At 36.7% G+C, this 15,777-nt stretch overlaps 1 protein-coding gene across 2 annotated transcripts; it reads left to right on the top strand.

The window, feature by feature from the left end:
* Nucleotides 1-86: 86 nt before the first annotated feature.
* LOC119563179 (43 kDa receptor-associated protein of the synapse) lies at nt 87-14,732 on the top strand. Of its 2 annotated transcripts, XM_037876454.1 has the most exons (11): nt 87-368; nt 3,990-4,063; nt 4,143-4,225; nt 8,147-8,316; nt 8,370-8,488; nt 8,809-8,874; nt 9,395-9,869; nt 9,943-10,041; nt 10,653-10,844; nt 12,876-13,075; nt 13,867-14,732. In XM_037876454.1, the coding sequence occupies exons 2-11, from the start codon at nt 4,026-4,028 to the stop codon at nt 14,243-14,245; spliced, it is 1,821 nt and encodes a 606-aa protein (XP_037732382.1). In that variant the 5' UTR covers nt 87-368; nt 3,990-4,025; the 3' UTR covers nt 14,246-14,732. The 2 variants fall into 2 exon arrangements, with proteins under 2 accessions (XP_037732382.1, XP_037732391.1); XM_037876463.1 differs by lacking the exons at nt 87-368; nt 3,990-4,063; nt 4,143-4,225; nt 8,147-8,316 and having other exon boundaries at nt 8,474-8,492.
* The last annotated feature ends 1,045 nt before the right edge of the window (nt 14,733-15,777 follow it).

The raw sequence follows: 15,777 nt of genomic DNA, 5'->3' as shown, positions 1-15,777 counted from the left end.
CTGCAATACCTAAAAACCCACCACCAATCAGGCTTTTTGACCACAAACAAGATGCTTTCACGTCCAACTTGGACTAGTATATTGTCGAGTGCCCGAAGTACCCGTAGATAAATTAAGTGCTTTCCCTTATGGATTCTACAGAGATGTGAAGCTGTAAAGCTAATAGCCTAAATTCTGTGCAATGTGTTAGCGGTCCTTTAGCACTGAACGTAATTATGTTTTGCTAATATATGCAGATGAGTATCCAAGCGTTTCAGAAAATTTCTATGACGGAACAAGAAGCAGACATTCGAGCAAGGTCACTCATATAACCCTGTGTAAAAGAAGGATTTTAAGCTGGTTCAAGGTACAACGAATGACGTCAAAATGTGAGTTTACTGGGCATGAAAGCTTATTTATATAAACATACAACAAATGGGAAAAATAGTCAGTGGATAGGATAATTTACATTTTGCATTTATTTGAGGCGAGATTGTAGGTTTTACCTGCAGATTAATACTGCAAATTATTGAAAAATGTTTTTATTCTAAACAAAAGTACACTGGTTGCACGTTGCACTGTCACAAAATAAGTATTTATCTATGGACTTGTGTACAAATGTTTTTTGTCTTTTAACACAAGAACAGCTGGTTTTTGTTTTGATTTGAAAACTACTAAAAAATAATAAGTAAATAAAACAGGAGACAACTATAAATAACGAAAATAAATGGGTACATTAAGAACCGTGTTTCGAACGCAAGTTAAACTGAAAGTATAATTTGAATCCATACTTTTAGGTTAACAAGCGGTTGAGGAAATTGTGTTATATATAGACTTTCAGACAATTTTTTTCCTTTAAAAGTAAATAAAAGAATATTGATTTTGGCAAAAATCTAGCACAGGAGCCTATACTCCAAAAATCCTAAAATACCGATTTCCTTCGAATTTACCTGCTGAAGTTTTAGAAAAAATTACAATGGTTATCCTTATATCGAGATTTTTTTACTCACGGCTGTGGAGAGTGGCCCGCTATAAGGACAAATGCACAATTTTTTCTACATTTTTAAAACACTTCGCAGCAAAGAATGCATTATATTTACAGCAAAACACTCAATATTTAAAATTCAATAAGAGGGCCACGGAAAAACTCCTGTATGTAAAATCTTTAGAAATCGTGGCTTGGGTCTCAGACCCAAATGAGAAAACGTATGTCCCTGTTGTAGGGACTGGGCCACTATTGTCTAATTGTTATGATGTTAATTATTTTGAAGACGAATTAAAGCCAGCTTGTATTTTCTCCTTGTCTTACTTGGTTCGATCGGATGGGAACCTAAAAATGTAATGTCAACAGGCGTTTTACAGTCACTAAATTGTTTAAAATCTCACATTTTCAAAGTTTGCCGTGTCGTACTATACAAAATACTCAATGTAGCCTTGTCATTTCTTCGGCAAAGTTTTATGTTAGCACGAAAGAACGCTATAACCGATGGCCTCGACTATCATACACCCGTTACTTAGCTAGGGGACTGCAGGGGATATGGAGTTATGCAAGCAGCAAATCGACTGTTTCCGAGATGGCACACCATGCCACATAGAGTCGATTCATTTATTTGCTTATGTCTTTTAAGTAAATGGTGTTATTTTAAAACTTATTTGTGTTAGGTGGATTTTGAAAATCAACACAAAAGCCCAGATTCTTTTAGGAAATATTAAAATATTTGGCGCCAGACAGATTTAGCGTTATGGGCGTTTGTGGCATTGTGGCGTGGGACTCCTAGCCGTAGAATCTGCCTGCCTAATCCAATTCTCTAGCTATTGTAGTTTCTGAGATCTCAGACAGACACAGGGACCTGTCTAGATCGACTCGGCTACTAATCCTGATCAAGAATGTATATATGTACCTATGTAGATAAAAATGTAAAATTTAAAGTATATAAAATATTTATTTTGTAGTTGGTTGGCTAGGTATAGGGTATCTGATAGTCGAGGCACTCGACTATAGGGTTCTCTCTTGTTCTAAGGGCCTAGTATTGAACCTGACAAAAAGTCGCCCAAAACCAAAATTGTTATATGAAACAAGGAAGAACGCTATAGTCGAGTACCTCGACTATCAGATACCCGTTACTCAGCTTAAGGGACCAAAGGGAAATGGAGATATGCAAGCAGCAAAGCGAGATTTAAATACGTCACCTACCGGCGGTAGACAGATTTAAGCGTTCTGGGCGTTAGAGTGGGCGTGGCAAATTTGTTTTTAGATCAATCGATAGGTATTGACGAGATCAATACATTTCAGTTAAAATTTTTCATCTAGCATAACAATTGTGGACGCCACAGGTTTGGGCGGTTTGTGGGCGTTATAGTAGGCGTGGCATATTCGCGTGACAAAATTGCGCTGCGTACAAAGCTACAGAATCTAAATCTGAGACCCCGATTCTCTATCTTTGATAGTTTCCGAGATATCCACGTTCATATTTACGATTTTTTGAAGTTTGTGGGCGGTTTGTGGGCGTTAAAGTGGGCGTGGCAAACACAAAAATTTTGTTACGTTTTTATACCCGTTACTCGTAGAGTAAAAGGGTATACTAGATTCGTCGGAAAGTATGTAACAGGCAAAAGGAAGCGTTTCCGACCCCATAAAGTATATATATTCTTGATCAGGATCACTAGCCGTGTCGATCTAGCCATGTCCGTCTGTCCGTCTATCTGTCCGTCCGGATGAACGCTGAGATCTTGGAAACTATGAGAGCTAGGCTATTGACATTTGGCGTGCAGATTCCTGAGCTTCTTACGCAGCGCAAGTTTGTTTCAGTAGAGTGCCACGCCCACTTTTACGCCCACAAACCGCCCAAAACTGTGGCTCGTACAGTTTTGATGCTAGAATAAAAATTTTAACTGAAATGTATTGTTCTCATCAGTACCTATCGATTGACCCAAAAAAAAGTTTGCCACGCCCACTTTAACGCCCACAAACCGCCCACAAACTTCAAAAAATCGTAAATATGAACGTGGATATCTCGGAAACTATCAAAGATAGAGAATCGGGATCTCAGATTTAGATTCTGTAGCTTTGTACGCAGCGCAATTTTGCCACGCGAATATGCCACGCCTACTATAACGCCCACAAACCGCCCAAACCTGTGGCGTCCACAATTGTTATGCTAGATGAAAAATTTTAACTGAAATGTATTGATCTCGTCAATACCTATCGATTGATCTAAAAACAAATTTGCCACGCCCACTCTAACGCCCAGAACGCTTAAATCTGTCTACCGCCGGTAGGTGGCGTATTTAAATCTCGCTTTGCTGCTTGCATATCTCCATTTCCCTTTGGTCCCTTAAGCTGAGTAACGGGTATCTGATAGTCGAGGTACTCGACTATAGCGTTCTTCCTTGTTTTTATATGAAGTTTTTGGGAAAATGCCGATTTTTTATTGTTAAAGCCCTGTTATCTCCATTAACAGATGTAAACGTCTCTTGACATAGGCAAACAAAAAATTGACGATTTCCCAAGATTCAAAAATTCATATAAAATCTGTTTGCTGATGGATTGTAGAGATCATAAGCTTGTTGTCTTTGGCAGAGTACTATCTACAAGTAGAACCAATAAAACGAATTTCGGATTTTATGCGTACTTGTAATTCAAAGGCGAATTTTATGTCTGTGGCTCATTAATTTGACCAACTTTGTCATCTTTGTCGGGCGCTAGCATCAATATTAGCGACTGGAACTATAAAATGTGTATACAAAAGTTGAAGAGCGTTCTATTACCATATGTCTCTTTAATAACCGAAATCGGTTACGCTGATTGAGGCCCAAACACAGGCTAATAAAGTTTTCAGGAAGGTTAACTTTACCGGAAAACCAAGGTCGCCTTTGTGTAGTATTTTTACGATTTAATTCTGTAAACTGGTGTTATCGATGTATTTTGGTATAGTTTGATTTACTGAAACACATGTGTTATTGTATTACTATAATTGGAAAAATACAATTTTATCATATCTTATTTTCAGTGTTATTCCAATAGGTAAAGAGCAAAGGAGCTTGTCATGTCATGGGAGAGCATTGATTCTAAGGATCTGCTTAGGTATTAATATATTTTTATCTTACAGACATACATATATGTATATCCATGATTGCGTACTGCAATTTATTTTTACTTTTAGCATCCCACCTAGCCAGAATCTGTCTGCAACACATTTACTAACGTCACCTGATGGATCTCGTTACCTGTTGGAAAATTCAAACGGTTTGAAATTCAAATATGTGCACTTACTTGTATACATAACACAGTGCAACACGAAAATTGTAAACGCAATTAGGACTTCATTTGCGGAAAGTGCTTATCGAAACTAGCTAAAACCCATTTGGATTTCTCTGGCTTAGCTCGCGTTTACCTAACATAGCGAGTTAAAGTTTTAAGTACCAACTTTATTTCTAATGACCATATCTTCTAAGCCGAATGAAATTTCAAACTCAAGTTTTCAGCGACTATGTTGGTAAGAACTGTAAAGCCAAAACTCCCTTCAAAGGGCATTAAAAATCGAAAAATGTACGAAAAGTTACGGATTTTTTTTCTTTGGACGGACGTGTTTTGCTGAATACAGCAAGTAATACACAAATATGCAATTTTATATAATATTCAAACAGCAAGTTAACGCCCATTTTTTACATTAAATTGAAAGCATTTTTTTTTAGTATACCATAAATTTATTTAAACTTCAATCAAGCAACCTAATGGCTATAATACGTTGGGTATAATGAGAAACAGATAACATGAATAGATAACTATTTTGTATAACTATTAAACAGCTACTTTGGTTGTCTGCTGATTCCAGGTGAGCCGCTTTTCCAGGACTTAACCCAAGTTAAAAAGTTCAACCTAGGGAGAATCTGTCCTCTCAAAGTAAAATTGCAGTGTTGCAAGTTTCTTCGACTTACAGAAATATTCCACCTAATGGTATACTTGCCTTACGAGTCAAGAAATTCCTGGGTGATCCTTGAAGCTTCGATTCGGCACGCAAACTACAATTTGTATCTTGGTGGGCTATTTTTTCCACGGACCGAACAAGTATAAATTTTTGATTCGAATGCGTCCGTTGTGTTTCAAGTTGATCAGAAAAATCCATATGAAAAAATTCACATAAAACAAGAAAGGAAGTTAACTTCGGCAAGCCGAAGTTTGTATACCCATGCAGTTATAATTAATAAATTTAATTCGATATGCTTAAAAATGGCAGCTATATGATATAGTCGTCCGATTTTTATAAAATTAAATTCGAAACTCAGAACAAATTAAACAAGAAAGGAAGATAACTTTGGCAATCCGAAGTTTGTATACCCTTGCAGTTATAAGAAATAATCAATGTTAGTAACACCATGTTAAATTTTTAAGAGTTGTTGCTAGCTTAAGTGATATTTGTGTAAAATTAAATTCGTAATGCTGAAAAGTTAAAATATTCTATATCCCAGAGTAGAAAAAAATACGATCAAAACCAACAAAGCAAAATTTTTTAAAAATAATTATTTTATTAATTCTCTGACCGTTTTTTTGACAGCTTTATGTTGGAGTCGTCCGATTTTTACTAAATTTAATTCGAAATTCTTAAAAATGCACCAAATGTTATTCCCAATAGTGTAAGATAATATGTCATAAATATTATTTTCCCACCAATTTATATAGTCGTCCCATTTTAATAAAATTAAATTCAAAATTCAGAACTAATTAAATAATGTTATTTCCAAGCGTAGGTGGTTATTTGTTAAAAAACACCAAAGATATAATTTTTTTATTTTTTCCGATTATTCCTATGGGAGCTAAAGATATAGTTGTCCGATCCGGCTGGTTTCGACTTATAATACTACCTGCAAAAAGAAAAGAAGACTTTTGGGAAAGTTTCTGCCCGATAGCTTTAAAACTGAGCGCCTAGTTTGCGTAGAAACGGACGGATAGACGGACAGACGGATCGACTCGTCTAGTGATGCCGATCAAGAATACATGCACTTTATGGGGTCGGAAACGTCTCCTTCACTGCGTTGCAAACTTCTGACTGAAATCATAATACCCTCTGCAAGGGTATAAAAACACTTGGTTTCATGTTGGGTAATTTTTTAGCCAACATATTGCCTTGAATATTGCCTTGAAAAATACCACACCAATATAAAGACTGTAATTTGCGTGCAATTTAATGTTAACTGTATTGGTAGATTTGCTTGCTGTTTGAATATTATATAAAATTTCATATTTTTGTAGATTGCTTTATTTAGTTCCTCGGGTTCATACCTACATAATAACTGAAGACTTGAGTTTGAAATATCAATTGGCTTAAAGAATATGACCATTATAAATATAATTGATATTTAAAACTAGCTATGTTAGGTAAGCGCGAGCTAAGCCAGAGAAATTCAACTTGGTTTATGCTAGTTTTGATGAGTACTTAGCGCACCTTAAGTCCAAATTGCGATTACATTTCATTACTCTAATAATATTGCACAGTGTAATGAACTCACTAACAGGACTGTGGTAAAAGATTTGGCTTTTTTAAATATTTAAATTATATGATAGGCACAATCTCTTAAAAGAGCCATTCCCGTTTCAAAGGTTCGATTTTCGTCGAATATGATTGCTTTTCTAGTTCACAACGAACTGAATCTTTATTTTGAACGGCCTTCAGAAATTTTGAGTTTTACCGCAGTTGAGGTATTCGCCATAATGAATTTTTCGCACTTTTTTTGACATATTATCTTATACTATTGGAAATATCTTTTTTTGTATTTCGAATTAAATTTTATAATTATAACTGCAAGGGTATACACACTTGGCTTGGTGAAGTTAACTTCCTTTCTTGATTTTTTATTTTTCGTTTCTAATAAGTAAATCTGAAGTATTTTAAAATACAATATTATATTTTAAATTGCTAAGGAAGTATTTAACATGTTTCCCAAAATCGTATGACTTACTCTGGCCCTAGCGGGTATCCGAACCAGGGTCCTTTCGCATCAGAGGCAGACACCTCACCAATTGTGACATTGCACCACGTTACCCATGAGCGTGTAGGTTGAAGTCATAAGTAACGCGTCGCACTCTCCCGCGGAAGACCCCGGATCGATACCCACCGCGGACAAAATAAAAATGTTTTCTTTTAAAATCGAGATAATATCCAATTAAAATTAATAAATTATTTTTATATCACGAGTAAACACGTTTTAAACGTTTTTTTTAAATGTACCCAATTTTTAGGGCATATATGTCCTAAAATGTTCAAATTTGTAACAACACAGCTCAGTTCATTTTTCTTAAATTAGTACCTTAAATAAATGATTAAATAACTATAAGCAATACAATTATTATTAGGTTAATGGGGTTAGGTCCAACATCAATATATAAAAGACATATTAAGCTTAAAAGATTTTTAGCTGCCAAATGTTTTAAGGCCCACGATGATAATAAAATATTAAACAGTACGGAAAAAAGTACAAAAATTGAAATTTTTAGGCAGTGGATAACCTAGAAATGAACTTTGAGTCCATTTTAAAATGCAGGATCTAAAATGTTGTCCATCATTTTTGTGGGTGTAGAGCTGTAAAAACCACTATAGTACCTCCACTCGATGTTTTCGATATAGATTGTCCAAGCCATCCGATAGTATATCGGAAAAAGTCTTATTTCTATTGCAGGATCGGACAACTATAACCAATAGCTTCCATAGGAATAATCGGAAAAATAACAAATCAAAAATTTTAACAATAGCCTCGGTGTTTCTTGACATATTATTTTCCACTCTTAGGAATATAACTATACCCTTTACTCGTAGAGTAAAAGGGTATACTAGATTCGTCGGAAAGTATGTAACAGGCGAAGGAAGCGTTTCCGACCCCATTAAGTATATATATTCTTGATCAGGATCACTAGCCGAGTCGATCTAGCCATGTCCGTCTGTCCGTATGAACGCTGAGATCTCGGAATCTATAAGAGCTAGGCTATTGGGATTTGGCATGCAGACCCTTAGCTTCTTGCGCAGCGCAAGTTTGTTTCAGCAGGTTGCCACGCCCACTCTAGCGCCCTAAAACCGCCCTAAACTGTGGCGCCTACAGTTTTGATGCTAGAATAAAAAGTTTAAGACAAAATAAAGAAGTATAATTATTTTGAAAATGGTAAAATTTTTTTCAGACTTATGTCAATTAGATGAAAGTTTTTCACGACTGGCCGGATATGGGTCCAGTCCTGACGTGGGATCCCGTTCCCTCTGGGCTGGTCAGGGTGTACTACGGTCAGCTTCTGTAATCAGTTGCTTTTTGTCCTGCCAACAAAGCCTCAAGCAATACATAGCTAAACGAAAGGTAAGGCTCTTATATATTAACATGTTGGAGATTTATTTCATGTTCCTTTTCAGATCGAGCGAGGACGACGGCTATATGAGCAAAACAACCAAACAGAGGCCGTACGTACATGGCGTAGTGCCCTTAAAGGAACCTGTCAGCCAGAGGACTGCTTCCAGCTACTAGGGTACTTGTATGTATGAGCAAATTCTGAAAAAATTAATTTGACTGCTAATACTAATAGATGTAGGAGGGGAGTAGTTGTACGATTGAAGAAAATCCTATCAAAAACCTCTATGTATATAATTTAATACGAGACCCGACCCGCCATTTTAGTTATTTACATCTAGAATTATATAGCAAAAACTTCAATTTGTATTTCTAAGATCCCTGTCATTTTTAAATGTTCACTACATATTTAAAAAAAGGCATGATCCACTCTCAACAATTTTTAAATTCGTTTTGTATAATTCAGTAGCTTAACATCGGTTTATTTACACCTATAACTCACAGGTACCAGGCTCACATGGACTGGGGCAAATTTCGTGAAGCTATTGAATTTGGCCACCAGCAGCTTGGGTGAGTTTACTAAAGCTCCTAGTTTATATTTACTGCGGAAGTTAGGAAATGATAATGTTCCATTTAAATTTAGTATCGTAAATAAACAAGATATATATATTATATTTTGAGATTCTGAATTATTAACAGAATGACAAGAAAAAACAATTTTTTTTAATCTCCTATGGGATCATTGATAAAGAAATTTGAAATATTAACTTCTACTCTTTGAAAAATGATTCTTTTAATATTTCAGAATTCCGAAATACATTTTTAAAAATCGGACGACTTTATCATATAGCTGTCATATGAACGATTGGAAAGTTAATCTAAAAATAATACACATATTTCGTTTTCGGTAAACATATACGGTAAAAATTTAAATGGAACATTATCTTATAATTTCTGTAATTAGTTTTAGGTTTTTTAAAAATCGGAAGCCCTGTACATTCAATGTTCCCACGGGAACGACCTTCAAGGGTGCAGCAACTTCGGCTTGCCGAAGCTAGCTTCCTTTCTTGTTTAACGTGGCTTTCTTCAGAATTTCAGAGGAACTGGATTCTCCAAATATGCGGGCTGAGACGTACCTGAACCTCAGCAGAGCACACGCTTGTTTGGGAGGCTTGGAGCGATCGCTGAGTTATGCTAGGCACTCACTTTACAACGAGTGTGGCACTAAGTGCCGAAGTGGACTTGTCCATTTGACGGTTGCGCGAGTTTATCTTGAAATGGGTGGATTCTCCAGGGCGTTGGAAGGCCTGCAGGGGGCCTACAAGATAGCTACAGCCGTTGGAGATCCGTCTCTAGAGTTACAGGTGTATGTCGCACTGTCTGAGCTATTTGGACGGCTCCAGGATAACGACAAAAGCGCAACGTACGCTTCTAAGGCCTACGATTTATCTCGTTCCTTACAACTGGGTGACCTTAACTCATGCCACCACAGAGCCGCGTTATTGCGAATGGCCGTATCTCTGCGAAAGCAGGGCGAGCTCGGAGATGCACAGGATTATTGTAAGGTAGTGTCAAGTTCTTTAATTTTTGTTCACTCAACGTGAAATGTGCTCACCCTTAATCGTTGTTCTGACTAAGGAGGCCACAAAGCTGTCCCTTATATCTGGAGATCAGGCGACATACACGCGAAGTATTCGAGTTATGGGTGACATTTACCGGAAGAAAATGGATATGGACGTAAGTATTGAACTAAAAGCAGGGATCTAAATTCTATGCTTGCTTATTATGTAAACATGAGTTTTAAGTCTAAAAAAAAGATTTAAGAATTTAGGGAACATGTTTTCGAAGGTAAACAAACATAAAAGGCAAACTTGTGGGACTCTTCCTGAGGATCTGGCAAAATTAGTATGTTAACTGACTTGGGGCCTATCCACAACTTTTATAATCCATCCTGCCGAGGACGGTTATTTGCGAACCCAAAAATTCGCGGTTCAGTTATATATGAACGCATATTCGCCGTGTTAATAGTGTTGATCCTCATCCTCATATAAAAAATATCCTAATACCTCGAATTTTATTTCAACAAAATATCACAAGTAAACATGCTATAAGAATTTTAGCATAGTTACTAAAGCACTGCTGAGAGCAGTAGCCATAGATAATATGGGAGTACTTTTTACTACGTAGAATATTAACTTTTAAATGATAAATGTTTTTCAATTGGTAGATTCGATTTTTTAAGTTTTAAATTCTCATAAACATTCGTTTAGAACGCATATGAGCTAACAGAAATAAATACATCATTATAGTGTAAATAAAGCATTACAACGTCTAAATATTATTTTTAGCGTGCGTTCCGTCAATACGAACAGGCAATGGGTACGTCGGCAAGTTTGGGGGATCGTATGGCGCAAATGGAGGCTATGGACGGAGCGGCCCGTTGCCTGGAAACACTGCGTCTTCAAAACAAAATCTGCAACTGCAGACCGCTGGAGTTTAACACACGACTTCTGGAAGTTGCTAGCTCAATTGGTGCAAAGGTAATAGTACAAATTTGTAACGATCTGAGGATAAGCTTCAATTTAGCTCACTCCTATTTCGTTCTATGTATCTCCATTTCAACGTTTTTTGGGGTCCTGATAACGAAAAAAATAGTACAAGTGGTTCGTCTTTCGTTCTCTTGGAAAACAAAAATGTTATATACGTAAATTAAATATATTTATAAAACACACATTTTTTACTCGTCGAGTAAAAGGAATATATATATATATGGAAGGATGCTTTTCCGACCATATAAAGTATATATATTCTTGATCAGGATCACTAACCGAGTCCATCTAGTCATGTCCGTCTGTCCGTCCGTATGAAAACTAAGATCTCGGAAACTATAGAAGCTTGAAAGTTGGGACTTGGCATGTAGATTCTTGAGGTTCTGGGACGGCACAATTTTATTTAAGCAGGGTGCCTCGCCCATGGTGAGGCGCCCATATTTTGAAGATTTTGTTGAAGTGTATGCAATGCAATTTTTGCAATTATCAATATTTATCTTCATGCCAAAATCAAGAGATTCATGAAATCGATGCCAGGTGGCGGCGTTGCGAGGTAAGCAATTGTGAACAGTCGCTTTGCTCCATATCACCATCTCCATCGCAATCCTCTTAGCTGAGTTACGGGTACTTTATAGTCGATGGCATCGACTTTAGCGTTTTCTCTTGTTAAACCTGTTACTTGTAGAGTAAAAGTGTGTATTGTATTCCGGGAAAAGTATGTAACAGGTAGAAGGGAGCGTCTCCGACCATGTCTGTCTGCCCGTGTGAACGCTGTGATCTCGAAAACTACAAGAACTAGAGGGCTGAGATTTCAGATTTTGATTCCTTGTCTCATCATTTGAGGGTTGGGGTAATTATTATATAAAAGGTAATGCAAAACAATTTTATTTTTTTGTTTGCCATTCAATTTTTCAGGAAACAATTTTTAGTTATAAGAAATTTGTTTCTTGTTCTTGTTTCGCGGTTCTAGTTTACGCTAACCATTTCCTATATTTAAGTAACGATTTCTTTATTTTCTAGACTCTAGAAGGAATTTTTTTTATTTAGAAAAAAGAAATTTAAAAGTCGATTTTCTACATTTTATTTTAAGTGTACACCTCCTCCTCCACCCGAGTGGAAATTATTTATTTTTAGCTTCCTCACTTTACCATCGATATATTTCATAGATTAATAAAAAATATTTGACGCTATTATTGTTACATAAAAAATTATTGAGCTTAAGAAAAAATATGGAAGAACGGCTTAGTCAAGTGTCTCGACTATCAGATACTTGTTACTCAGCTAATAGAAGCAAGGCGAGATTGTAATATATGGTTGTGTAAGCGTTGCTTATTTCTAAAAATAGAAATATTTTGGGAAAAATAGAAATAATTGTTTTTGCATAAACTATCGTACCGACAGTCGATATAGCCATGTCCGTCTGCCTGTCCGTCCGTATGAACGCTGTGCTCCCGGAAACTACAAAAGTCAGAAAGTTGGGATTGGGACAGCTTATTCCACGCCCACTCTAACGCCATTCTAAAACTGAAAAATATGATTTCAGAGCTAAGGTCTTTAACATCTTTAAAATAATTTAGATAAGAAACTAACGCTCAATGGGCGCTCTGCGATTTCTATGGCACCTTCGTTTATCTTATAGTGTGCACGAAAAGTTGGTCGTGCAGTTTTTATACCCATTACTCGTGTTGTAAAAGGGTATACTAGATTTGTCGAAAAGTATGTAAGAGGTAGAGGGAGGCGTTTCTGACCCCATAAAATATATATATTCTTGATCCGAACCATGTCCGTTTGTCCGTATGAACACTAAGATTATAGCCCCCGAGATATCGTCGTTCATACGGACAGACAGACAGACGGGCTAGATTGACTCGGCTAGTAATCGAACTTGGTCAAGAATATGTTGAGAACGCGTTCAATATAGAACCCAGAAATTGTTGTCCCTAAATAATATACTTCTTTAGTTTACTCTTATGCATTGTATTCATTGAAAATGCTAATGGTTACTTGCTGTTTATGTTACAGTTTCTGGTTCGCAAGATCCGTTGTCGCTTGGCTTTAATTTACCGCGCGTTGGGCGACGAGGATCAGTACAACACTCATTTTCGATTGGCCAATCAAACGGATGCGGCGCTAGGCCTGAATTGCGGAGCTTGTGGGGAGTTGTTTGGCCTTCGGCCGGAAAATTTGGAAGCTCTGCCTTGTGCACATATACTTCATGCAAGGTAAGTCTCTCATTTCATGTGTCGTTATTTTTTAGCAGCATGAAAAAAGTTTTTTACGTATTTGCTAATGGGGGCGCTAGAGAGAATTGTCATAGCTGTCTTAGCAAGCCTATCTTCTTTTTATATCCTTGTAGAGGGTATAACGATTTCAGTCAAAAGTTCGCAGCGCTGTGTAGAAGACGTCTTCTACCCCATAAATATACATACTCTTGATCAGCATCACTAGACGATTCGATCTAGCCATGTCCGTCTATCCGTCCGTATCTACGAAAACTAGTCTCTTAGCTTTAGAGCCGGATCGGACAACTATATCCTATAGCTCCCATAGAAAAGATCTAAATATCGTTTTACTTATTATTAATAAGTTATTAATAATAATATAATATTAACTTTTACTCTTGGGACTATCGTTTTTTTAATATTTCAGAATTTTGAATAAAATGTAAGACAATTCAAGCGACTTTATCATATAGCTGCCATAGGATCGATCAGATAATTAATCTCAAAATAATACAAAGACCGTTATACTTTGTTTTCGGTAAACTGGAATGTTCTTAAAATTTCTGTAACTAGTTTTTAGTTTTCAAAAATTAGTGCTCCCACGGGAACGACCTGCAAGGGCATAGAAACTTCGGCTTGCCGAACTTGCCTTCATTTCTTGTTAAATTGTCTTAATCCAAATTATTAGTAAAAAGTCAACACTAAAGTAAGACTCCTCCGTTTTAAAATCAAACTACATTTCAAGAATGAATGAATGTCTGTTCTCATGTCTTGCATGTATCGTTTTGCAGGTGTGCCTACGAGATATTACGACGTCGGGACAAAAATACACCGCGATCATGCCCCGCCTGCAACAAGCTGGTGAGCTCTCGCACACATCTTTGCGGCACCATACCGGTGGAAAGTGAAAGTACCGACGGAGGCAGCGCCGTCACGGTTACCCTCAATGCTAATGCTCTCTCAGTCGACGGTCTGCTGGGAATATCCTCCGACATCCTCCTACCCTCGGCCCCGTTTTCCCACGTCAACAAACCGGCACTGGATAACGAAAACTGCTCCTTGTTGTCCCCCAAAGTCATGTACCACAGCAACTTATCCTTGGCTTCGTTAAGTATGCGCGCATCTAGCCTGACGATCGATAGCGGTCAGAATGTTACATCATCTGTGTGAAATGAATACTAGGACTTGTTTTAAAAAATACACTGTCTTCGGGTCCTTGGAGGAAAGGATCAAGCCGACTTTCACCACGACGAAGTCAAAAGAAATATCAGGATCGTGATTTTATCGCTCGTTATTATAGATAGTTATTCTTTCGTATTATAGAAAATTGCATTTAAAATGCACACAAAAGTTAACAGCAATTTTAGTTACTACCAATCTAAGCCCACTATTAACAATTGAGACAGCCAGCATTTTAACTACGGCTTACGCTTGAATCTTTAATTCTTAAACAGAGTACCTTACCCAAGCTAATACTCGTAAACGTCATGTGTATTGTTCACGTTTTAAGATTAAAATATTTACAGGTACATATTAGATTGTTCTTATATATGTATGTGTGTGCACACACAAAACATATATACGCTAAAATAAATCGTTGCTATGTGTTACTAACACATATTGTTAAAAAACTGGAGCTCCCACAAATAAAGAAATTAAATCTTGTCAATATTTATGATATATGTATTGTTTTATTAAGTATGAATAATGGATATTGAAAAAAAGAAAGTAGTGTCGATTTTTGATTCTTTCTTATGAATGCTTCATGATAAACTTGACCAGTTTTATTTCCGAAATCGTAGGAATTCACTACATTCGGAGTAAGTCAGAAGGTTTCAAAAAAGTCACGCTTAAATGACTAAATCGACTTGGCTAGTGATCCTAATGAAGAATATATATACTTTCCCTCTACCTGTTACACACTTTCCGACGAATCACTGTGGACGGCAGTCCACGTAGTGACGAAGCGCACCAGGAGAGTGGGCGAAGGCGACTCCTATATATACAAGATGAAATGAAAATTTACTGTGATCGTCCGATTGTTACGAGAACATCAATCGAAAGGTATTGCAAAAACTAAATGGATTGCATACCAAGACTTTAAAAACACCAACTGGTTTGGGAGAAAAAGCGGTGAAAGGTTAATAGTGGAACCTTAGAAATTTTGATCTGTTGGGGCTGGCGGGGATAAATACCCCCGGCTTTTAGCCTAGTTTTCACTTAAATACGCGTCGAATGACACCTCAACTGTCAGCATCGGATGCTCCGTTCAAAAGTAATACGCAAACCAAGATTTTGGTGGACTTCTCAAAATGAAAATTTTATTTTGACTGTCAGTTTGTCCGGTTGTTTGGTTTGTCCCAAAGCGTTGTTTTCGGGCCCTGAAAACTCTAGACGATGTTAAACAGCTAGGTTAAGAAACATAAGTTCTACCATTTTTGGAAAAACTAGCTAGTTTGGCAAGAAAACAGCTATAAGTAGCTAAATTTTGTACACCCGTAACTTGTGAACTAAGCTTAACTGTCGTTAGAAAGGTATTTTAAAATAGTCTATACGCCTTTATTACATAATTTTGTCTAAATACCACCGTTTTACCAAATTATGGGCAAAAGTTTTTTTTTATCCCGATTTTTTTTGTTTTTTTTTATGATTTCTCAAAAACAGCTCTAACGATTTATAATTAAATTTTAAGGTGTATAGCC

Source organism: Drosophila subpulchrella, chromosome 4, assembly GCF_014743375.2.
Source record: "Drosophila subpulchrella strain 33 F10 #4 breed RU33 chromosome 4, RU_Dsub_v1.1 Primary Assembly, whole genome shotgun sequence".
Taxonomy (NCBI): domain Eukaryota; kingdom Metazoa; phylum Arthropoda; class Insecta; order Diptera; family Drosophilidae; genus Drosophila; species Drosophila subpulchrella.
Note: the sequence above shows the minus strand (reverse complement) of the source record. Positions and strands in the feature narration are given on the sequence as shown.

Bases quoted from the DNA above. Each gene is read 5' to 3' on its own strand.
- LOC119563179 (XM_037876454.1), top strand. From the start codon at position 4,026: ATGTCATGGGAGAGCATTGATTCTAAGGATCTGCTTAG. The intron at 4,064-4,142 runs GTATTAATATAT...TTTTACTTTTAG, and splicing joins GATTCTAAGGATCTGCTTAG to CATCCCACCTAGCCAGAATC. The intron at 8,875-9,394 runs GTGAGTTTACTA...GGCTTTCTTCAG, and splicing joins TTTGGCCACCAGCAGCTTGG to AATTTCAGAGGAACTGGATT.